Below are 24,646 nucleotides of genomic sequence, written 5' to 3'. Positions count from 1 at the left end.
AAATGAAACACGAGGGGAGATGAGGGCTCACAGATACATAGAGGGGCACACAGGGGATAAGAGTCACAAGGGGAAGTCAAATAAGGAACAACATAACAGGACAACTCAGGAAACATGACCTAAATAAGGAACGAAATACAAAAATACAAGGAACTGAGAATACTTCTGTATTCTTGCGTATGACTATCACATATATACACAGTTTAAATAAGAACATATCAGGTTTCAGTGGTTGCATAGCTGCACAAACCTCTGAAATATGCGACTTCCTCTGAATTTAAAAGGCGAGTAAACTGAAACCAGTAAGACTTTCACACTTCACTCATCCTGTGCTGCAGAGCTGAGCTCTCCGAAATAATCCAAACCCATGTATGCAATGGAGGCAATATATAACAATATAGAATGTGTTAAACTTGACAACCCAACACCTTCAACAAATTACACAGGTAAAAAGGAAGTGATAGAACAAGTAGGTTATAACATTTCTTATTACTACTGAACATTTGTTTGGGTAACTTGTTTTTTATCTTCTTTTCAGGTCAGAGGAGCTCTAAGAAAAATTTCTATTTGGGTGTTATTCTCTCCCTGGGCGTGCTTACTGTTTTCCTGCTGATTGGAATTATCACATTTAGTTTCTTCTGTGAGTTGGGCTTTTCATAGATACTTGTTCTACTGTTCATCAGGCACTATATTAATGATTAAGAGCCTTTTTTTTAAACTTAATTTAATCAATTCAATTTTTTTTATTTCAGACCATAATTTAGCTGGACATGTGTCGGCAGAAGCTGAGAAGAGAGACCTTCTGAATAAAAACATCTTTGAACTCAGTAACCAACTTTCATCCATGACCGAGGAGCGAGATTTTGTGAATAAAAACTTCTCTGCACTCAGTAACCAACTTTCTTCCATGACTGAGGAGCGAGATCTGCTGAGTAAAAAGACTGAAGAGCTTAAAAAGCTGCTGTGCTTTTACAACCAGAGTGAGTCCTTGTGTGAGCTGTTTTGTCTCTAAAATTTTCTCTCAGAAATTTAGTGATTCATTTTCCAAACAAATGATGCAATTATTTTCATCTGACTTAACACATTTTTAAAATCAAATTTCATTTATTAGGAAAATATCATATGAACCATGGTCAGTATCGCTGCTTGTCACTATAAAGCTGCAGTGCAGCAGTGTACCTTATGCTTATCACAAATTTACATTTACAAATCTGACTGGTACTAAAATAATTTAAGGGCTATATTTCATCGACACATGTGTGAAACTTATTAAATGGTGTTTAGTGACTTATAAAATGATTGAATCCACAACAACTACCCTTAATGTATTTTCATTAAGGACGTTGAAAAGGAAGCTGATAGCCCTTACACTGACACTACATATTCTTTTTTTTATCTCAATATCCTTTAAATCTTTTTTTAACTGTTATTTTACTTGTTTCATCGAGTGGTCATGTTTGATTCAATAGTGATGCTGAATCACTTTCTGATCTACAGGTTTGTTTAGAGATTCACAAATCACCTGTCACGTTTTAGTTAATGGACTCAGGCGCAGACCGGGAATCTTTGCGGAGTTAACAATCAGTTTATTCACACAACGACACCAGGTGATACTATTTACAACGTGCTGGAGGGAGGGGAGGGGGGTCCAGGGTTCCGGGGTTTGTGAGGGGAAAGACGGGAATCAGACGCACTCCAAAGGCTCTCTCTTCACTCCCCACAATGGGGACACACAAATCCACTCACTCGTCCACACGGAAACAGGCAGGCAGGGAAAGGTCCGGGGTAGATCTGCACACAGAGACTGGGGTTACGACGAACAGAAGGAAACAACTTTACAGAGTTTCACTCACTAATGGTTGAGAGACTGACGCTGATAGCTCAACGATCCAGCGACGAGTGACACAGTGCTGCCGTCTTAAATTGGCCTTGCGATCATCCCGATAGGCAGCAGGTGCGTGGGCCAGGGGCGGGAGCCCATAATGAGCACTGCCCCGGCAGGTGAGAGAGAGAGAGAGAGAGAGAGAGAGAGAGAGAGAGAGAGAGAGAGAGAGAGAGAGAGAACACATGTTGCCGAAATACAGGATAAGCTGGTGAGGCACAGGGACCATGGCAGTACCCCCCCCCTCAACGGGAGCCCCCCGGCAACCCACCAGGCTTACCCGGATGCAGACGATGGAACTCCCGCAGCATGCGCCTGTCCAGGACGGCCGCCCGAGGGATCCAGGACCGTTCCTCCATGCCGTAGCCCTCCCAACCCACCAGGTACTGGAAGCCACGCCCCCGGCGCCGAGAATCCATGATACGGGTGATAGAGTAGGCCGGCAGACCGTCCACGAGCTGGGGGGGAGGGGGCCTGGAAGGCGAGCACAGAGGACTGGACTGGAGAGGTTTAATCTGAGACACATGGAAGACGTCGTGTATCTTCATGTTGCGAGGTAGTTTGAGCCTTACTGACACAGGGTTAACTAAAGCAGAGATCTCGAACGGGCCGATAAAGGTGGGAGTGAGCTTCTTGGATTCCGCCCGGACGGGAACGAAGCGTGTGGAAAGCCATACCTTTTGTCCAACAGCATAGGCGGGAGTGGAGGACCGACGGCGGTCAGCAATGTGTTTATTGCGGTCCTTGGTGCGTAACAATGCAGCCCGGGTGGCCTTCCACACCCGACGACACCTACGCAGATGCGCCTGGACTGATGGTACAGAGTGTTCGCCTTCGATGGAGGGAAAAAGAGGTGGCTGGAATCCCAGAGAAGCTTCGAAAGGCGATCGGCCCGTGGCGGAGGAGGTCATGCTGTTGTGGGCGTATTCGATCCAGGGCAGTTCCTCACTCCAGATGGCCTGGTTGGAAGAGGCGACGCAGCGCAACTCCTGGTTCGCCCGTTCAGACTGGTCATTGCTCTGCAGATGATAACCAGAGGACAGACTGACCTCAGATCCCAATGAGGCGCAGAACTCTTTCCACACTCGGGATGTGAATTGAGGACCCCGGTCAGACACAATGTCATCCGGAATGCCGTGCAGGCGAAAGATGTGGTTGGTGAGTAGGCGAGCAGTCTCCAATGCTGTAGGTAGCTTGGGCAGAACAACAAAGTGAGGCGCCTTAGAGAAGCGATTGGCGATCATGAGTATGACCATATTACCTGCAGATGGTGGGAGGCCGGTCACAAAATCCAGAGAAACATGAGACCACGGTCTGGTGGGCGTGGGTAAGGGATGAAGCGGACCCGAGGGTGGCTGGTTTGGGGTCTTGCTTCGAGCGCAGACTGTACAAGCGGAGACGAATTCTCTGGCATCCCGGCTCAGATTGGGCCACCAAAAGTAGCGCTGCAGGAAAGTAATGGTGCGGTGTATTCCTGGGTGAGAGGAGAAACAGGCTGTGTGTGCCCACTGTAAAACCTGAGACCTGACAGTTTGGGGAACGAACAGGCGCCCCGCAGGGCCCCCCCTGGATCCGGTTCAGTTCTCTGAGCCTTGCGAATGGCCGACTCGATTTCCCAGGAGACGGCCCCCACCACACAGGTGGCTGGGAGGATGGGAGCAGGGCCCGCTGGGTCTTCCGAGGTGGAGAACTGTTGAGACAGGGCGTCCGGCTTGACGTTGCGAGATCCTGGCCTGTAAGTGATTGAAAAGTGGAATCGCGTAAAAAACAGAGCCCACCTTGCTTGTCTGGCGTTAAGCCTCTTTGCGGATTGCAGATATGCTAGATTCCAGTGGTCTGTCCAGACGATGAATGGTTGAGCAGTGCCCTCCAGCCAGTGCTTCCACTCCTCCAAGGCGAGCTTGATGGCAAGAAGTTCCCGATCACCGACGTCGTAGTTGAGTTCTGCGGGGGTGAGACGACGGGAGAAAAAGGCACATGGGTGAAGCTTACCATCCCTCTGTTGTGAGAGGACCGCTCCTACTCCCGTGTCGGATGCGTCCACCTCCACCACAAACTGCAGGGTCAGATCGGGCTGGACCAGAATGGGTGCCGAGGTGAATCGCTTTTTCAGCTCCAGGAAGGCTGATTGGGCAGCATCGTTCCACTGGAAAGGAACCTTGGGAGAGGTTAATTGTGTTAAAGGCAGGGCTACCTTGCTATAGTCCCGGATGAATCTCCAATAGAAGTTAGCGAAGCCGAGGAACCGCTGCAGCTGGCGTCGGTTGGGGGGTTCAGGCCAATCTATTACAGCTTTTACCTTAGCTGGGTCAGGGCGTAGGTCTCCCCGCTCGATGACGTAGCCTAAGAAGGCAACCATGGACATGTGGAAGTCACATTTTTCGCCTTTTACGAACAACTGATTCTCCAGCAGGCGTTGCAGGACCTGTCTGACGTGGGTTTCATGCTCAGATAGAGATTTGGAGAAGATCAGGATGTCGTCGAGGTAGACGAAGACGAACCTGTTGATGAAATCCCTCAAAACATCATTGACGAGTGCTTGAAAAACTGCAGGAGCATTAGAGAGGCCGAATGCCATAACTAAGAATTCAAAGTGCCCAAGGTGAGTATTGAAAGCGGTCTTCCACTCATCGCCCTCACGGATCCGAACCAGGTGATATGCGTTCCTCAAGTCTAATTTGCTGAAAACGGTCGCCCCCTGGAGCAGCTCAAAAGCAGAGGTAAGAAGTGGGAGTGGATATTTGTTCTTGATGGTTATATTGTTCAATCCACGGTAGTCTATGCACGGGCAGAGAGACTTATCTTTTTTCTCGACGAAGAAAAACCCAGCTGCTACGGGTGATGAGGACGCGCGGCGGCTTGTAGGCAATGGCGCGCCAGGGAGCAGGTCAATAGCGCAATCTTAAGGTCGGTGCGGAGGCAACGACTGGGCCCGATCCTTGCGAAACACTTCGGCGAGATCATGGTAAACAGGGGGTACTCCGGACAAATCGGAGGGCGCGGTTGACTCGGCGGGGGAGGCCGGCGTGTGAGGCGGTGAGGCAGACTTAAGCTTGAGATGGACAGGAGGCAACCACATGTCCCTTGTGACCGCAATAGAGGCACTCACCGGCAGAGATGCGGCGCTGGCGTTCCGCGGTGGAGAGATGTGAGCCTCCTATCTGCATGGGTTGCTCTCCTCCGTCTGCGCTCTCTGCTTGCCGGGAAGAGCTGAGCTCCGAGGGGGAGCCAGCCCTACGACGAGCTCGCAGGCAGTCATCCACCTTAATGCATAAAGCCATTAACTCGATAAGAGAGTCAGGGAGATCTCGCATAATGAGTTCATCTTTCACCTCGTCACGAACATTGTTGAGCAGTGCACTCCTCAAGGCCTCCTGTCCCCAGCCTGTCTCTTCAGCCAAAATCCAAAAAACAATAGAATAGTCAGACATGCTCCGCTTACCTTGTTTGAAGTTCAGTAGACGAAGTGCGGCAGCTTCAGCGCCAGAGCCCTTATTGAAAACAGTCTGGAATTTAGACAGAAAATCAGCATAGGCAATCCCGGGGTCCGAGCTAAGCACGACCTAAGCCCACTTTAAAGCCCGGTCCCGCAGCAATGTGACACGAGTGACACAGTGCTGCCGTCTTAAATTGGCCTTGCGATCATCCCGATAGGCAGCAGGTGCGTGGGCCAGGGGCGGGAGCCCATAATGAGCACCGCCCCGGCAGGTGAGAGAGAGAGAGAGAGCGAGAGAGAGAGAGAACACATGTTGCCTAATACAGGATAAGCTGGTGAGGCACAGGGACCATGACATCACCGAGTCTCTGAACATAACCTTCTATCAGTTTCACCCAGTTATTAGAAGTTAGGAGCAGTTATTGTAGCTGCATCTCCTTTTATTTCTGGTACTTTTAAACATATTGCACAAAATGAGGTAGATTGCAGTTCTGTGGTTACTTTAAAGACAGGAAAAATAGTGGGATGTTAACCTGCAGGAGACTGATAATAACAGCCTTTCTTCACAGCCATTCAACAAAACAAATCTTAAAAAGTTTAATGGTATGTATTTTTTTTTATAGCAGAGCCACAGTGTGGAGAATATTGCTACTTGTTGTCCTAATAGATGGGATGAGGAATGAGATATTTGTCTTATATGGAAAATAGTTTTCTTCTACACACATCAAATTCAATATTTCACCTTCTAATTATCAGAATGGCATTTAAAGCACTTTTGGATTGGCCTCACTTTTCAAAGCTATCTATCCTTTATATACAGTTTATGGTTGCACCAAAGTTAGAATTTGGATTTGGAATGACTGATATTGACATAGTATAACATTTAACTTTTCTAAATGTGTTTTTTTGTGAATAGCAGTTCACAAAAAAATATAGCGATAATAAACATATATATATATATATATATATATGTGCTCTGAGCACAAGATCCATAGAGGCTAGGGTCTATCACACCAGGCAAGACCCCAGGTGCAGGCTGTGTAAAGATGCCCCAGAGACAATCCAGCACATAACAGCAGGGTGCAAGATGCTAGCAGGCAAGGCATACATGGAACGCCATAACCAAGTGGCCGGCATAGTGTACAGGAACATCTGTGCCAAGTATAATCTGGAAGTGCCGAGGTCAAAATGGGAGATGCCCCCAAGGGTGGTGGAGAATGACCGAGCTAAGATCCTGTGGGACTTCCAGATACAGACGGACAAAATGGTGGTGGCTAACCAACCGGACATAGTGGTGGTAGACAAACAGAAGAAGACGGCCGTAGTGATCGATGTAGCGGTTCCGAATGACAGCAATATCAGGAAGAAGGAACACGAGAAGCTGGAGAAATACCAAGGGCTCAGAGAAGAGCTTGAGAGGATGTGGAGGGTGAAGGTAACGGTGGTCCCCGTGGTAATCGGAGCACTAGGTGCGGTGACTCCCAAGCTAGGCGAGTGGCTCCAGCAGATCCCGGGAACAACATCGGAGATCTCTGTCCAGAAGAGCGCAGTCCTGGGAACAGCTAAGATACTGCGCAGGACCCTCAAGCTCCCAGGCCTCTGGTAGAGGACCCGAGCTTGAAGGATAAACTGCCCGCAGGGGCGTGCTGGGTGTTTTATATATATATATATATATATATATATATATATATATATATATATATATATATATATATATATATATATATATATAGAGAGAGAGAGAGAGAGAGAGAGAGAGAGAGAGAGAGAGAGAGAGAGAAAGAAGAAAACATAAAAAAGCTTTACTGTAATATTTCTTAAATATTAATACAATTAAAATAATATATAATGTATTTATATTTTATATCAGTGTAAATTTGCAAGATAATTCATATTTTCTAGTGCACCCCATGCCCCCCTCCCCCCTTAGATTCAACCCTGCTTGCTGTAGGTACCTGTATTACTGCAACAGACAGTGGGATGGTGTCATCAAACTACCTAACCATTCTATAAGGTTAAATTCATCAGTATGTTTTAACTTCTGTAGCTTTATTGTAGATTTTCGCTGTGTAAATCAACTAAGTCAGATGAGAAAAAAGAGCTGCAAATAACTTTTCTTCAGGGTGGAGCTTGTAGAACAGCTGGTTTCACTAAGGACTCCTGACAGGTTCCAAGTAAGGTTTTAGCCACAAGTGCTGCTGTTTTGGATGCAACAAACATGCTTTCTTTCACTCTGGTCATGGTCTTGGTAACGTGGGGTGAAGAAAAGATGCTTTTGTACCATTATTGTTAAGATTTTGTCCGATTATTAAAATAATAGCTGTAGACCTAAAATAGATTAGGTATGAAAACTGTCAACATACTAAATATACACAGGCCAACAAGTATAACAGTCAGCAAGTGAATACATTACACATAAATCTGTGTGATAAAGCTTTTGAAGCTGCTTCATCAATTAAACAGATCAAAAGAGCATTGTTATAGAGTTCATAAAATAATTTTCATTAACTTTGCTAAAGTAGTACTTGTTTTTTTTTCTTCCAGATAAAATATGTCCTGTAGGATGGCATTATTTCAACCATAGCTGCTATCTCGTCTCTAAAAGCTCTCGTCCCTGGAATGAATCCAGAAAGGACTGCAGAGACAGAGGAGCAGATCTGGTGGTTATTGACAGCCCTGAAGAACAGGTACACTGTTTATATATGTGTGAGTTATTGTGTTTGTAAATGAATACTGAAGTTTAAAGAGCTTGGAAAGAAAAGCGTCTGGACTTCTTTAAGTTTCTTGAAGACGTTTCACCTCTTATCCGAGAAGCTTCTCCAGTTCTAAGAGCGATTGGTGGAGAGTCCCAGATTTTTAAGCCCTTTGCGGAGTGTCCCTAAAGAGGGTCGTGGACCCCCTATTGATCCTCCCGAATCAGAATCAGAATCGTGTTTATTGGCCAAGTATATGTTCAAACACATACAAGGAATTTGGTTCCGGTAGATGGTGTTTCTCAAGCACAAAAATGTAAATCACAACAATATATATATATATATATATATATATATATATATATATATATATATATATATATATATATATACACACACACACACACACACACACACGCACACACACATATATATATATGTATACACACACCCACACACACACACGCGCACACACACACACATATATATGTATATACACACACATATATATATACACACGCACACACACACACACACACATATATCTATATACACACACATATACACACACGTGTTTGTGTGTGTGTTGCATAGAAGACAGATGGTTTGAAAGAGGAGTCAAAGGAGGAGTGCCATCTATTATCCAGTTTTGAGATCCCTTCCCACTCACCTTAATGCCCACTCACATCTGAGGTCATTTGTTCTCAGCAAGTCATATGATAAGGTGGAGCAAGGTCTCACAATGCATTCACCTCAAACCTTGGCTAGTAGTGACCCACACCCGTTTTACCCCTTACCTCATGTGACGAGGCAGACAGTCAATACTGGGTCTACAACCCTCATAAAGAACACTCCCAATAGGGACTCTCCACCAATTGCTCTTAGAACTGAAGGAGCTTCTCAGATGAGAGGTGAAATGTCTTCAAGAAACTTAAAGAAGACTTAGACTACAATGACCTGGATGACTGAGAAACTTCACAGAAATATTGAAGGTAATATTCACATTTTTTACAGTGCTAATCTGCACGTTTTTATTCTTTTCATGTTGTGTATTTTTCTAAGTTTCTCCACTGCAGGAAACACATTTTCCTTCTGCTGTTCAAATCAGCGTTTGAATCTTACAGACATGCATACAAACAATATATACATTAGCTTTTCAATATCCTCAGAAAAGTAAGTGTTATACATCAGTTATTTAGTGTCAGTACAATTGTGTAGGACGTTCATGAAAACAGTAGTCCACTGACAGAAAACATCTTGACCACTTTTGTTTTGATGGTATCAAGAGATTTTGGTGACAAATATTACAATTTTTGACAAATGAAGAAAATCTTTGGGTGAGTTACAGCATGTTGCAGGTTCACTAGAGTGGCTTTCTTTATGAGCTGTTCAGACATGTCTCCAGTGAAAAATGTCACAAGGAATACATCAAAGTAATTGAGAAAACACAAAGTTTTAATTCAAGTCAAGTCATCTCTTTTTATATAGCACATTTAAAAGACATCAAGTGTCGTCCAAAGTGCTGAACAGAGGGATAATGTAATCAAATAAAAAGAATTAAAATAGATAAGATGAAAACATTATAGAAAACATTGTGAGACATCCTTATATGTTTGTAAAAATATGTGCACATGCAAATATGCACAAACATATACAAAATTTGACGCATTCACACACAAGCACACATACGTGAACGTAAAATACATGTATACGTATACACATGCAAACATCCTCCAATGAGATAAAAGACTAGAATAGCTAAAACAAAATAAAAGTCTGACTGGAAGAGCACAGAGTTTGAGTGTGTGTGTGTGCAGGCCAAGGAGATCTGAAATGCAACCTGGAGCCAAACCATGGAGAGCTTTAAAAACAAATAATAAAACCTTAAAATCAATTCTATATTTAACTGGCAGCCAGTATAAAGATTTGAGTATCGGAGTAATGCTCTCTCTCTTTCTGTCACCCGACAGGAGCCATGCGGCTGCATTTTGAACAAGTTGCAGGCGGGACAGGCTTGAGTGACAGATGCCTAAATAGAGAGAGTTACAGTAGTCAAGACGGGATGATATGAAAGCATGGATAACAGTTTCCACATCTTACGATGACCGGATATTTTTGAGTTTAGAAATGCTCCTGAGTTGGAAAAACTGCCACGAACAACTGAATTTATTTGCTTGTCCAACTTAAGGGTAGAATCAAAAATTGATAGGTTTGTAGCATAAACCTATTCGCTGGAACGTTAAGGACAATTCAACTACACAGCAAAAAGCATTAAACACCAAGTAGGCAAAGTTCTTCGTGTTACTCATGCATGAGGGAGAGAATCATGACATGCGCCGTCCCTTCGCTTGACCCCAGTTGCTCTCGTCCGCTCTCCCATAACACTGCTCTTTTATTGAGGTTACATGAATATACATAGGTTCATTAACATATGACGTATACATACACACCCTTGCCTGTGCGTTGTGTGTGTGTGTGTGTGTGTGTGTGTGTGTGTGTGTGTGTGTGTGTGTGTGTGGGGGGGGGGGGGGGGGGGGGGGTCAGAGTGTGACCCCATAAAGACTTCCCTAAACCTGCTGGTCTGGAAGTCCAGCAGTTCATCTAAACAAAAGGCACTTAGACTAAAACTGACATAGCTACGTTTATCCTACCATAAAACAATAAGAGAAGTTATGCCCTCTCCCATGCTCCCAGGATGTGGGTGTGAATGCCTGAACACTCTGGAATGCACACCAAGCCTTTGCAGACTATTAAGGATCAAACCTCTACCAACATGACATTGATTATACAACTCTAAGCATATATGAGTAGATATTTCTAAGCATAAATGACAATAAACAATACAAATCTAACAAAAATGAAACCAAGATTTTTTACATGGGGATGTACATTAGCTGATAGTGGGCCCAAGTCGTTTCTTTTAAGACTAACAGAGTCTTGCTTACCGAAAATTATAATGTCGGTTTTGTCGTGGTTTAATTTGAGTTCAGAGACATCCAGCAATGTATGTTGCTTAATTAGTGCTGGTTTGGGATTTTAAAAGTGATGACTAGATATAACTGGAATAAACTGCACCAAATAAAAATCTGGTTCACAACTAAAATGTTTTAAACAGGCTGCCATCCTTAAAATCACCACAGAAGAGGCTTGGATTGGTTTGAATGATGAAGAACAGGAGGGAACATGGAAGTGGGTAGATGGAACTCCACTGACTCTGAGGTAAGTCTTCACTTTGGTTCAGTTAAATTGGTAACCTACAGATGCATAAGAAATACCCACACTGGCGAGCAGGGGGTGAGCCAAACTGGAAGGCCAAACACATAAAGATGTATGCTAATGACTTGTTTTGGCCACATAGGGCAGAAGAAGTTAATATATCAGACATGATATCTTTGCAAGACTGGTGTAATTATCTGTCTGTGTGCTTGTAAAAGCTCCTCAAAATGAATCAAAGCTACTGATGGACAATTTAGGCAAAGGCTACCACACCCACAGAAAATGTCTTATTCTTTTGTTAATAATAATATGATGTTACCCTGCTAGCTTCTGGGCAACTTCTCAACCTGATAATGGTGGTGGAGAGTGGGGTGAAGAGGACTGTGTTCATGTCTACAATGGTCAAGAAAAGGCCTGGAATGATCTGGACTGTTCCAATCCTCGTAAATGGATTTGCGAAATACAATTTCAGTTTGTTTGTTCACACTTTCAGGGTGTATAGTTGAATAGTCCAAAAATGTATCCATAACCTTAATGTGCTTCTTTTTTAGCTACTGTTTTATTGCCTTGGTAGCATGTTTTGTTTCATCCTTATGCTGGAAAGACCCATCCATCATTCATCTTCAGTGTCCTGGGTGAGAGAAGGTAGCAAATTTTATGGTACTTGGTCGCTCCATGCAGTAAAGCCCCCCTGTACCTTTAGAGAAAAACAGCCCCAAAGCATAATGTTTCCACCATCTGGGCTTGACTGTGGGGATGGTGTTCTTTGGGTCATACTCAGCATTTCTATTCCTCTGAACATGTTGGGTCAAGATGATGCCAAAGTGTTTGATTTTGGTTTCCAAAGCACTTTCTGCCAACATCTCTAAAAACCATTAAGATGTTTACTGGTAAAGTTAAGATGGGCTTATTCATGTGCCTTCTTGAGCAGAGCGACCTAGCAGGAACTGTAAGATTTCAGTCCATTGTTGTTACTAATGGTGTGGTCCCAAGTGCCTTCAGATGATTAACATTGTAATTTTTGGGATGATCCACCACTTTTCTCATGATCATCCTCACCCCATGAGGCAAGATCTTGCCTCATGGGCATAGATGGTCATAGATGGTCATTTTATATTTCTTCGATTTCTGATTAATCTCACCAGCAGTTGTCACCTTCTCACTAAGCTTATTGCTGATGGTCTTGTAGTCCATTCCAGCCTTGTGTAGGTCTACAATCTTGATGCACTTTGGTCTGGCATAAAGGCCAGAGAGGTCGGAACGGAGGAAACTGAAATTCATTCAGTGTTGATTTGAGATCAGGATTGATTGATTGTAATCTGTGTGGCGCAATATCCAGAATTTTGCCTGGGTGGTATGGGAACAAATACTTTCATTCAATGACATGCAAATAAATTTATAACTTCTATGTAATGTGCTTTTTCTGAAGTTTTGGTTAATATTTTGTCTCTCTACATTAAAGTGAAACAAAAAATTGGAGACTGTTTATTTCTGTGAGCAAATTTACAAATTCTGCAGAGGATCAGATAGGTGCTTGTGTTCTAGCACTAGTGGGCAGTTATACATGCATCCTGTAAATAGGAAAGGAATGATTAGACATGGAGACATGGCTTTTTGCTGCTGAATAGTTTGCCATTATTTATTTCATTTCATACTTGTGAGATGCGTGATATATCTTCCATTGTCAAAAGAATAAAAACAATTTACATATTTCACTGTTGAAGGCAAAGTCATGTTACTTATCCTTTTTAATTCAATTTAGTTTTCAATTCAAATCATATGGAAGAAATATAGTATCATCAGAATTCAACTATTTTTAGACATTGAATTTATAACACTGAATTTTTATCCTCCAAATTTCCCTGCAAAAATATTCACCTGCAAAAATTCACCTGCAAAAAATTCAACTCCTAAAATTCACCTGCAAAAATTTCCCCATCAAATATTCACCTGCAAAAAATTCACCTGCAAAAATTCACCTGCAAAAGTGATGAACTTGAATGACCCAAGCCAGAGCAATCAGCACTAGATCGAGTCGAGCGGCTCTCAGCCAATTAAATTACGCTGTTTGATCACATGACACCGCTAGCCAGCAGTGTGTCTCCTAAAAGAGAGCTGTTTAAAGGTGAGTGATTAAGTTTTTCTCCTAAATAAAGATCATTACAGAACGCCTAGTCCTACTTAAAATCCCATTCATTTTTCTTTCATTTTATCATCTACTCGAACTAAGGAAAACGTTTGACTAACTCAAAGACAATTTCCACGCCTCCCCTGCCTGTCTGCAGAGGCAGTTTTGAATTTAGGAGCAGCAAGATGGCAGCGGCAAACCCTGGCGGTTCTCCGGTAAGTATATTGTTTTTTTTATCTTCAAGTTTGTCTTTTGAAACCTTAATTTTATTTAAATCCGTTGCTCACATATAAAGTACACAGACGGGGTCTTTGCTCAACTCATCTGAGGCGTGTCTCACTAAGCGCTACATGCTAGCATCCTGCTAAGCGAGCTACCCTTTACATGCTGAGTTTTAGAAAATAGGATACTCGGTACAAAACCATACTCCGCAGATATTGATAGATAAACGAACACTGCAAATATAATGTTGGAAACGAGAACGGCCTTTGGTGAAGGGGTAAAATACACCATGAATAAAGCCATAGAGTGAATGGCTGCCATGGCTGCAGAACGGCCTGATTTAATGACAAGAATGGGGAAGAGTGAGGTGAAGTGAACCAAAGCCACAAAACACGGTCAGACAAGGTGGGAAAAGGGCAGTGATGTGTCCGTCAGTATGAAGTTGGTGTGTGCTTTGGTGAACAAAAACTCGAGACCGGTAGCAGGAAGATGGGAGACTCATGTTTCACTGGAATAGTGGTGAATTAAAACATCCTTTGTTGGGGAAATTTAGGTGTAAATGCATCCATACAGGCAAGACAGAGGCAGACTAGACAGTGAAGAAAACAAGGCAAACATTAGAAATATTAAAATGGAAATATAGGATTAATATAACATACAATTAGGGAAAAAGTAAGAAACACAATGTAAATGATATTGTAAAGTCATTAAAACAGCATACTCTGATTAAAAGAAACATGTAATCGGGTAGGATGATAATAATAATAATATTAAAAAACATGTACAAGATGTATTAGAGCAGGGCGATATGGCCAAAAATATTTATCACGATATATATTTGAAAATTTGCGATAACGATATAACTGACTATATAATTGATGCGAGACAAAATACAACTCCACAACATTACTAGCGCAAAAAGACAACCTTCCATTTATTTCCACTTAAAGAAGAAGCTGGTTTTTATGTACATTAAAGCTTCATAAAAATGTAACAGTGCAAATGCAAATTCCTTGCTGAAACTTTAACCAAAAGGCATTTCCAGTAGAAATGGGCTGACATATCCTGAGCATAACCATGTATAATATCCACTGAAGTTAAAAAGAGGTGCTTTGCAACATTAAACTGCAGTGTGCAGTATGTATTTTTCGGACCATAAGGTGCACGGGATTATAAGGCACATCAAGCGAAACAAAGCAGTCAGATAAATCAAACTTTATTAAACTCATTCTTCTTGCTTCCTCCACTTCTGTACCATTGATTCATTAATGTTGAATTCTCTGGCAGCTGCTCTATTCCCATGTTGTTGCAGTATATTAATGACTAACCTCGTATTGTGGATGGATTATCTCAGTTGTTCTCCTGACTGAAGTTTGGTCCGTTTACAGCATCCTGCCATGCGATTGCATTTGTCTCTAACTATCAGGAACTTTAACGTTAACTTTTATAAGTGGAAAAGTGTTAGTGTTCGTCCTCCAGCTTCACTGTTTATGTTATGCTAACATAGCTGTGTCGCTAGCAATCATGTAGCACATCATTATATACCAGCTAGCCCAACTTCAGTAACCCTACAAATAGAGCTGGGCGATAGAACGATAATGATATGTATTGCGAAATAACTTTTTTTATAGAAAAATTTAACTATTGCGATAGGCCTCACCGCTCTTGTCCTCTTAAAAAAAAAAGAAAAAAAAAGAACAGCCAATCCAAATTAAGTAGTGCAGAGTCGAACCAATCACAGCTGCAGCGTCACGTCACGTGACTTGTTACGTACAGCACAAGTGCCAAGCCGTACATGTGTATTTGTTTTGGAAAGCAGCCAGCCACCGTGCCGCCCGGGTAATGGAGGAAATGAGTGTGCCGACTAGAGAAAAATCAACCGAGAGCGTGACCGAAGGTTACCGAAGATAAAACAGATGATGGTTCCAATGAGAGATTGTCGAACGGAAGAGCCATAGAAGTTCCGTAGTGTAAAGGTATTTCGGCTATTTCAAGTCAAACAGAGTTGAAATAGCTGTAAATTGTGCCGAAAGCAAGTCTGGAAATACGATAAAGCCTAACCCTAACCCGAATGACGAATTAGCGTATCTGACTGGAAGCGCTAATTCGTCATTCGGCTTTTGTCAGACTAAAGTAACTGTTAAAACAGTTTGAAAAGCTAAGCTATACAACAAGGAGAGATTGAGAATTTCCTTTTAGTTCTCAGTTTATTTGATATTGACAAAAGTTAGTCAATTTTGTCTGTTCTTCTGTAAAACAAACTAAGATTTATTTTTAGAATTAATAATTTCTAAGTGGAATTAACAATTTAGTAGTCTGTTTTGTTTGTTCTATTTTGAAACTTAAACGCTTTAGCGGCTGCCTGTGTAGTTTGCAATATTTGCCTTTATTTATCTGAAAAAGTCTCATGTTCCTTAAGTACATCTACCCTGTTGAACTTATTATGGGAAAAAAATATTTCAATCAAAACAAGCTGTTGATTATTTCACATTTTACATCTTACAAATATAGTTATTTGGCTTATATCGTGATATATCGTTATCGCCTGAAATGAAAAAAACATATCGTGATATGAAAAAATCTCATATCGCCCAGCTCTACCTACAAACGTCACTGCTGTTTAGTTTCCTGTCTTCATTTATGTTGGAAGTGATAGCAGAGCTGTACGTTAGAATTTTTTCAGAAATCTCTCAGTCAGGACATGCTATATCATGCTTAGGTAATTAGCGAGCTAACTTCAGCTAGCTTCCTGCTAACTTCTAACGCCATTAAATGTAATAACTTTTGTTTTCATGGATGCCTGGAAGTTAAACTTCATAGTTACACCTGGTAAAGCAGCAATGCTGATCGTTTTATTAAAGATGAAAGAATTTAGACAGTTTTTAACTCTCAGTGATGCTGCAGTGTTTGTTTGACCTGAAGTATACGGAGTTTAGGACCCAGATTACTCCCAGATTTAAGAGCATCTTAGTCTGACAAATACGACAATAACAACGGCCGCTTGCATGTTCTGCAAAAAATGTGCTTTGTCATGTATCTGACGGACAAACACCAAACCAGTTCCACATCACTGAAGTTGCACTGTTTTTACAAACCAATTCTGGTTCATCTGTTTCACTCAACAATCGGCCATGTGCGTATGAAAACAAAGGCACTGCGCATGCACGTTTTACTCATATTCTATCGCGATATTTCATTTTCCTATCGTTTCCTAACATTATACCGGTATTACTGTGAACGGTATAATATGGCCCAGCCCTAGTATGTATACTTGTACCCAGAATTTAACAACTATAAAGTTGTAGTATGCCAGACCATCTTGATTGAATGTAACTTCGCTCCACAGAAGTTTTATGGTAGACATATTCATATTGGTATCTAATAAATGATTAATTCTTAGATTTTATCGAACGTTAATTTAGAAATTGTTTCTGTCTTTGTGTTTGTTTCAGATTATGCAAGATGAAATTATTCAGTCAGCAAGACACTTGCTGCAGTTGCCGACATCCAACCGAACTGCTGCTGTGATGAATCAGAATACAAGGTACTTTAGCAAGACTTATGAGTTATTGCTACATTTAACTAAATTGTTATATATATATATTTTTTTGTGTCCAATATTGTCTCCATATGATTTTGTTTTTTGCAACATCTTGCAGAGAACAGAGTCAAGGTGGCCAGGGTACCAGCTTGGTCAACCCTGAAAGACCATCCATTCATCAAGAAATGACCAGGTGAAAAAGTCATAAACTAAACACTCTGCATGAGCATGGAATTTAGGTTGCAACTTGATATCTTACCTGCTCTACACTCAGGGCTTGAATTACAACAACAGTCAATCACATAAAAAATATATATACTTTTGGTAGTTCTGTGTCTCTGTCTCTCTCCTCCAAACCCAGATGGCTGCTGGTACTGATGGTTCTGCTGGAGGTTTCTTCTTGTTAAAGGGGAGTTTTTCCTCTGCACTGTCACTTCATGCTGCTCAGTGTGAGGGATTGTTGAGGTTGAGTCCATATGTCCTGGGAACAACTGCTGGGCAATGACACCATGCAATCTTCTGGGATTCCTTAGAAAACCTGTGAACTGCACTTGTCCTTGGTCTTCACAGCTCACCTTTTTACAGTTTATTGAATCAAAATGCTCCAGTGATATGGATTCTACATTGTAACTGATGTGATGTTCTATAAAGTGGTTTTAATAAAAAAAGAGGCAAAAATTAGTTTGTTTCTTTTTTGAACAGTGATACTACATATTCAGTAAATGCAAATTATTTACACGGCAGTGCACTACAGGCATAAATCTAGACCCCTAGATAAAACATTATGGCATTATAGCAGTGACAACTCCTCCACAGTAGCAGGTGGGATTTTTCTTTTTTGAGGCTCCTTTTACCTTTCAATACGGATGGTCTGTTTGTGTTTTGATCAAGAGCCTTTTTTTGGGCAGCTGAAGAGGAGAAGTCTTATCTTATGGCCAACCACTGACTGTATCTTGGTCATATTATCAGGCAAAACCCAGTATGCAGGTTCACCTGTAACAGTCCTTGTGCCACAGATCAACACTGTTGCTTCTACATTAAACAGAAGAGCAGTGACGTGGGTGCAGGTCTCCGCGACTCCGGCCTTACAGGTGCAGTAGGTGGTTTCAACCTTCTCTGATGCTCACAGTGACCCATGGCTGCAATGCTGGTTCATTCAGTCTTTGAGAGTGCAGGACCTGAAACACACACACAGACAAAGTTAATTTAAAGACAAGAACTATCAGCCAAGGCCGACATAAATGTGTTTAATCTACTTTATCATAAATGTAACAAAGTGTTTAGAAAGTTAGCACATACATGTAATTTTTCATTTCTTTGTGTGTCCATTTATAGAATGCTGCATGTTATAGTGTAAATCTGCCTGTTCTCTGTCAGAAACCTGCCTGCAGAAAATGAACCTAAAGTATGTAATGCAAGGATGTAATCACTTTAGAGATGGAGAAAGCATAAAGTGACAATTATGAATCACTTAATATGATAAGGAGATTCTGCAGGTCATTAATCAATGTATAAAATTAAAATAAAATGTATTTTTAGTGACACAAGATACAAATATGGAAGCAAGATGTATAATCGCTCAGTTTGGGGAAATTGTCGGTAGCCTGCATGGGCCTCAACTTCTCCATTCCCACAATGTGCAACAAATTATCTTCAACAGTGGAACATCGGCCAGTTACTTCCAACTTTAACGCAGCTTGTAGTCTTGGAGAGCAGCACGCCAAAACTGCATGCACAACTTCTGCTAACAGTGGAAACGGATTAAGAAATCCATGCGCACAGATTCATAAACCGAAAGAATATTATTTTACAGGATTAATTATCATATCAGCCGCTGGCTGATCACAAACCCTGAGGGTTTATACGAGAAGCAGAAGAAGCAGAGGGAATATCCCGTTTAAGTTTAGATAGTATTTGTAAAGATATTGACCATATCCTTTTCTGAAAGTGTGGATATAATGGATGGGGTAAGGTACTGACATGCTACAACTTTATAGTTGTTAAATTCTGGGTACAAGTATACATACCCATCTTGTACATGTTTTTTAATATTATTATTACTATCATCCTACCCGATTACATGTTTCTTTTAATCAGAGTATGCTGTTTTAATGACTTTACAATATCATTTACATTGTGTTTCTTACATTTTCCCTAATTGTATGTTATATTAATCCTATATTTCCGTTTTAATATTTCTTTTTTTTTTAAACTCAATTTTTATTATAATTTACAACATTGCAACTTGTACTTGTCAATGTTCACAAGTAGGACAGTTACAGAAACCGCAATGCAGAAATGTAGGTCAAAATAAGAACTGCAATTAGGAAGCACAAAACAAAACTGGAAAGCAAAACAAAACCCAAGCAAACAGACAAACAGACGACAACAAAAACAAAAACAAAACAAAAACTTTATGTAATATTAAATAACATGTGACAAATCTAGCCATAAATGAACAAAACGAAACAGACCTATGCTAAATTATTGAAACAGTAAAGCATGTATGGGTCGCCAACGCTCAGTAAAGAACTCTCTCTGAATCCGCACAGCGTATGTTATTTCCTCCATCTGGTAAATTTCTCTTACTTTATCAAGCCACATATTATATGAAGGTGGGTCAAGATTCAACCATTTAATAGTAATACACTTTAGTGCTGCTGTAAGCAAGATTCTTAAGAGATACTTTTTGTTTCCCGCAAAACCATTTGGTAATACTCCTAAAATGGCTAGCTGTTGGTCTTTTGTTAATGGTTGTTGGAAAACTGTATTAAGAACTTTAAATATGTCATTCCAAAATGAGCAGAGTTTTGGGCATGACCAGAATATATGTGAATGGGTTCCTAAATAAGTACCACAATTTCACCAGCAGGTGTCAGGATTTGTAGGCTTCATTTTGGCCATTATCTCTGGGGTTCTAAAATATCTCATGACCACCTTCCATTTAAATTCTCTCCACAGCCCAGAGTTAGTCACAAGATGGGCTTCGCCGAACACCTCTTCCCAGGTGTCCTCTGAAATTTGAGTGCCAGTCTCGGCTTCCCACCTTGCCTTAATATCCAAAGTTGCATTTGTATGGAAACTCATAAATGTGTTATAAAAATTACTGATTAATTTTGGGGAAGAATTACTTTGAAATATTTTTAGAAATATTTCCTCAATGGGTGAGGGCTCCAAAACTTGCCTCCATTCTTTATGTTTTGTCAAAAAGCTTCTTAGCTGCAGAAACCTAAAAAAAGTCAGAAGAAGGAAGCCGAAAACTGACCTCTCAACTGTTCAAATGAGCTCAGGTGCCCATATAAATTTGGAAAAAAGTTTATCAAAATTATCAAATGTAGAGTTGGGAATGTTAATAGGCAGCATTTGGAAAAGGTATAGAAGTCTTGGCAATACATTCATACGTATACTCTCGATCCGACCTAAGAAAGACAGAGGCAGGACTGTCCATCTCTCTAAATCTTTTTTTATTTTTACGTTAGCTTGATAGCATAATTGCCTAAGTCATTTTTTTGTGTTTTCGGAAAACAAGAAAAAACTAATTTTCTAAATATCACATGCATATTTTTAATTGATATTTTCACAGAACATTTAAGTATATGTGAGGAAAAGTATGGAAAAAGAACAAAACCCAACATCATTTCTTTTGTCTAATAAAAGTGACTTAGGCAGATTATGCCTATGACTTAGGCAGTTTTTCTTCAAACTATAAAATGAACATGACATACTATAATGTAACCATAACACACTGTAACTTTTCAATTTTAATCACAAAATGGCAGCTAGAGTAAGGAGACTTACTCACTTCACTTCACCTCACCCACCCATTAATTTGCAGAGGAGGCCTGTAGGCTCATAAAAGAGGTGTGCGTGTGTCTATGTGTGTTTGTATCTGTCTGTGTGTGTTTGTCTCTCTCTTCTCTCTCTTTCTCTTCGTGTGCGGGTGTGTGTGTGTGCGTGTGTGTGTGTGTGTGTGCGTGCGTGTGTGTGTGTGTACTATTTGGTAGGCTATGTATACTACTGATGAGGAAGATCATCATAGTACTTGTGGGCCACTCTTGGTAGTACATTTTTCATTGACTGTAAGTCACTGTATTTCCTCAGGGTGATGGGCAACTGAGCAGGAAAGAGTGGGATCCACTTGAATGGCTTGTTGTCGGGTATGCTGATGCGCCGAGGCAGGTCTTCCCAGTCAGATTCAAAATCCAGCTTGTACCTGATCCGTCCATCAGTCAAGTACTGCAAAGCCCGGAGGTCATGGACTGTGGGGTCCCCAACTTTTTTGCCGGGTCGAATATTGGTGACATAGGTGCCAGATAACTTCATGAAGTCATTGTGGTATAGTTGAGTCACCCTGTATGGGGATGGATTAATGCGTGCAGCCTCAAAGATGACAACGTAATCTCGTGGAGTGTAAACGTCTTGCACAATGCGCCGTTCAATTAGACTGTGCATGGAGTCACACTCCATCTGTGTGTGGCCTGCAACTAGAAATTTCTGCTCAATGCTGACACCATGCTTCATGGCCAGGTAAAGGTAGGCGTTGCTGATGGTAGCACACCGGTTCTGATACCCGCAGCCATCACTCCAGACAATGACTTTCTCAATGTTTCTGTTGGCCTGTAGGACAGACTCAAAGTGGTTGGACTGCAGATGTGCAAAAACCTCACTGCTGAGGGAGCCTTCATGTTCTTCCCAAGCATAACAGTACCCATCTCTGTTGTTCATGTTGAAGCAGGTAAAGTTGTGCATCTGTAATTTAGTTTTGTAGTACATTGTACTTGCTTTTGTCTGGGGGCAAAGAAGAACGCGTTGAAGGTCCATTGTCCACACTGAAAGTGTGTCACTGGATTCATTTTTGTCTGCAGCCTTTTCAGCTTGAGCCTGACTCTTCAATCTCAAGTGTGTAGCAAGAGCATCCTCATCTGTATTTCCTACCTTGGCGCTTACACAGATGTCACATTGGTCTTTTTTTGGAATGAACACAGAGTAATCCTGCTCTCCAAAAACCTTCCGAAAGTATGTCTCACTCACAGCACGCTTTCCATTCTCATTGGCAGCATTCTGGTATTCCTTGTGAAGCTCTCTCAAAACTGTTCCTGGCTCCAGGAACTTCTTGTTCTGATAAGAGGGAACCTGGCGGCAGTAATGGGATGGGACTGTAGGTATTCCAGAGAGCCACTCTTTCAGGAAGGCCTGGTCTCCATCTGATATTGGCATATGAGGACCAGTCTTGTTGATCTTGGGGTTGGGCTGGGTATGAGTGTTGGGTTTCATGCCTGCAGTTAACCATGATCCAATGGTTCTCAGGGCAATACCAAGTGTGGAACAGAAAAGATTTTTGCACACAGGTATTTTGCATCTATCTGAGAGTTGCAGGTGGTATAGCAGAGATGTTGTTCTCCTTGAATCAACACCACCTTTCTTCTGTTTTATGGGCACATTTTCAACAACAGTCTGGATATACACCTTGCGTGTCTCCCAGGAAGGCATGGACCAGAAATTGTTGAAGATTCCTCTTCTCTCAACTTCAGTCAGTAGCTCACAACTTCTTTTCGTTGACTTGAAGCAGTGCTGTGATGTGCATGGTGGGCCCATGGCCTTTGGTGGTCTCTCCTGTCCCATTGTATTCTTGTAATTCTCTCCCTTCAGACGCTTTTCTTTGATGACATTTTTCTTCCACGTATGGGGCAGTGGACGCTTGTGACGAACAGCAGAAGTGCTGGGGGTTGGACTGGCTTCCTCTTCCTCTGCTTCCACCTCCCCTCCTTCCTCTTCCTCCCCTTCATCTTCGTCTCCTTCCCCTTTCTTTTCCTCTCCTTCATCTTCCTCTCCTTCTCCTTCCTTTTCCTCTCCTTCCCCTTCCTTTTCTTCTCCTTCATCTTCGTCTCCTTCCCCTTTCTTTTCCTCTCCTTCATCTTCCTCTCCTTCTCCTTCCTTTTCCTCTCCTTCCCCTTCCTTTTCTTCTCCTTCATCTTCCTCTCCTTCCCCTTTCTTTTCCTCTCCTTCATCTTCCTCTCCTTCCTCTGGCTGCTTATCAGTCTGTTGCCCCATATCAACATAATTTCCTCCTTCTCCCTCATCTATATCCACCAACTCCTCTAAGTTCACATCAACTTCCTTTCCTGATGATACAACAGAAAATAAAAAGCTGTTGGAGTATCTTAAAATGGTAAATCAAGATGACATCTAAATCTACTTGTGTAGTCAAAATGTCTGCTATGTAAAAAAAAAAAAAAAATCAATTTGTACTATTAATATCAAATCAAATCAATTTATTTTTGTATAGCCCAAAATCACAACAACAGTCGCCTCAAAGGGCTACATGAATATTACTGGCAATAGAGTTCAACCAGTATCAGTCATTTGAACACAGTCAATATAAAGTCCAATTTAACAATTAACAATGAACCCAGGGCGTCCCCCGTCCTTAGACTCTCCTCCTAATAAAAAGCAAATGTTTGAAACATAATATAATTTGCAAACTTGCTGAAAATGCTCAAATTGCCTTTGAAATTGCCAAAGATTTACTCTGGTAGCATGCTGCTGTTAGCTAGCTGCTAGCTTGTACTACATTACTATGCTAATGCTACACTACTAACGCTAATGTTAGCTAGCCATCATACTTTGTTTGCAACAAAAAAGTAATCTTTTAACATGGTCATAACCTCTTTGATTGAATGAAAATACATTTAGTGACCAAAAAACTAAAAAAATATGAACTTTTACCAGATGTAAATGAATCAAAAAGAAGAGCAAGGGCTTCACTTGCGGTCAACCTCTTCTTCTTATCAGCCATTTTGCATACATCAAAACTGCCTAAGTCAAATTGATTGTAGCAAAACTGCCTAAGTCCAATGGTAAAACTGCCTAAGTCAAATGAATGACTTAGGCAAGTATGTTTTTTGACTCTTATGAGTGTTGTGATTGGCCAATGACATAGGCAGACGGACAGGATGATGCAGCAGTGGTAGGGGAGTAAAGTTAGGCAAAAATCTCAATTTGACCAAAAAATGACTTAGGCACTTATGCTATGAAGCTAACTTCATAATTTACTTTAAACAAGTCTGACAATGAGTGAGGAATCTGAATTCCTAAATACTTGATACCTTCGTTTGGCCATTTAAAGCCACATCGCTCCTTAAATGTTTGTGAAATGTTTCCTCCTATATCCATTGCCAATGTTTTGTCAATATTAACTTTGTAACCAGAGAGGTGACCGTATGTGCTAATAATTTCTTTTAAATGAGGTACACTGACTGCAGGATTTGAAATGTATAAAAGTACATCGTCTGCATAGATGGACAATTTATGCTGTTCTCCGTTAATTGAAAGGCCCTGAATTTCATGTTCATCTCTAATCAACTGCGCCAGAGGCTCAATACTTATAGCGAACAGCAGGGGCGACAGTGGGCCGTTTTAATATTTCTAATGTTTGCCTTGTTTTCTTCACTGTCTGGTCTGCCTCTGTCTCGCTTGTATGGATGCATTTACACCTAAATTTCCCCAACAAAGGATGTTTTAATTCACC

General features: G+C 41.3%; 3 protein-coding genes across 3 annotated transcripts; 2 read left to right on the top strand and 1 right to left on the bottom strand.

The window, feature by feature from the left end:
• Positions 1-322: 322 nt before the first annotated feature.
• Positions 323-12,607, top strand: LOC309691569 (uncharacterized protein). The gene is made up of 6 exons (XM_082509308.1): positions 323-446; positions 539-640; positions 753-980; positions 7,863-8,005; positions 11,127-11,230; positions 11,555-12,607. The coding sequence occupies exons 1-6, from the start codon at positions 368-370 to the stop codon at positions 11,727-11,729; spliced, it is 831 nt and encodes a 276-aa protein (XP_082365434.1). The 5' UTR covers positions 323-367; the 3' UTR covers positions 11,730-12,607.
• A 450-nt stretch (positions 12,608-13,057) lies between these two features.
• On the top strand, positions 13,058-17,596 carry LOC309690227 (uncharacterized protein). Its single transcript, XM_082507145.1, has 5 exons — positions 13,058-13,352; positions 13,458-13,570; positions 17,030-17,121; positions 17,237-17,311; positions 17,480-17,596. Exons 1-5 carry the CDS (start codon positions 13,304-13,306, stop codon positions 17,523-17,525), a joined length of 375 nt encoding a protein of 124 aa, XP_082363271.1. The 5' UTR covers positions 13,058-13,303; the 3' UTR covers positions 17,526-17,596.
• Positions 17,597-20,603: 3,007 nt separating this feature from the next.
• On the bottom strand, positions 20,604-24,145 carry LOC309691331 (uncharacterized protein). The gene is made up of 2 exons (XM_082508946.1): positions 23,845-24,145; positions 20,604-23,240 (listed from the first exon to the last, which is right to left on the bottom strand). The coding sequence occupies exons 1-2, from the start codon at positions 23,912-23,914 to the stop codon at positions 21,133-21,135; spliced, it is 2,178 nt and encodes a 725-aa protein (XP_082365072.1). The 5' UTR covers positions 23,915-24,145; the 3' UTR covers positions 20,604-21,132.
• Positions 24,146-24,646: the final 501 nt, after the last annotated feature.

This window comes from Aulonocara stuartgranti (genome assembly GCF_965226115.1).
Source record: "Aulonocara stuartgranti genome assembly, chromosome: 16".
In the NCBI taxonomy this organism is placed as follows: Eukaryota; Metazoa; Chordata; class Actinopteri; order Cichliformes; family Cichlidae; genus Aulonocara; species Aulonocara stuartgranti.
Note: the sequence above shows the minus strand (reverse complement) of the source record. Positions and strands in the feature narration are given on the sequence as shown.

Coding starts and splice junctions, on each gene's coding strand:
- LOC309691569 (XM_082509308.1), top strand. CDS start 368: ATGTATGCAATGGAGGCAATATATAACAATATAGAATGTGTTAAACTT. Junction 447..538: donor ACCTTCAACAAATTACACAG/GTAAAAAGGAAG, acceptor TCTTCTTTTCAG/GTCAGAGGAGCTCTAAGAAA. Junction 981..7,862: donor GCTGTGCTTTTACAACCAGA/GTGAGTCCTTGT, acceptor TTTTTCTTCCAG/ATAAAATATGTCCTGTAGGA.
- LOC309690227 (XM_082507145.1), top strand. CDS start 13,304: ATGACACCGCTAGCCAGCAGTGTGTCTCCTAAAAGAGAGCTGTTTAAA. Junction 13,353..13,457: donor TAAAAGAGAGCTGTTTAAAG/GTGAGTGATTAA, acceptor ACTCGAACTAAG/GAAAACGTTTGACTAACTCA. Junction 13,571..17,029: donor CAAACCCTGGCGGTTCTCCG/GTAAGTATATTG, acceptor TGTTTGTTTCAG/ATTATGCAAGATGAAATTAT.
- LOC309691331 (XM_082508946.1), bottom strand. CDS start 23,914: ATGGCTGATAAGAAGAAGAGGTTGACCGCAAGTGAAGCCCTTGCTCTT. Junction 23,241..23,844: donor TTTTGATTCATTTACATCTG/GTAAAAGTTCAT, acceptor TTGTATCATCAG/GAAAGGAAGTTGATGTGAAC.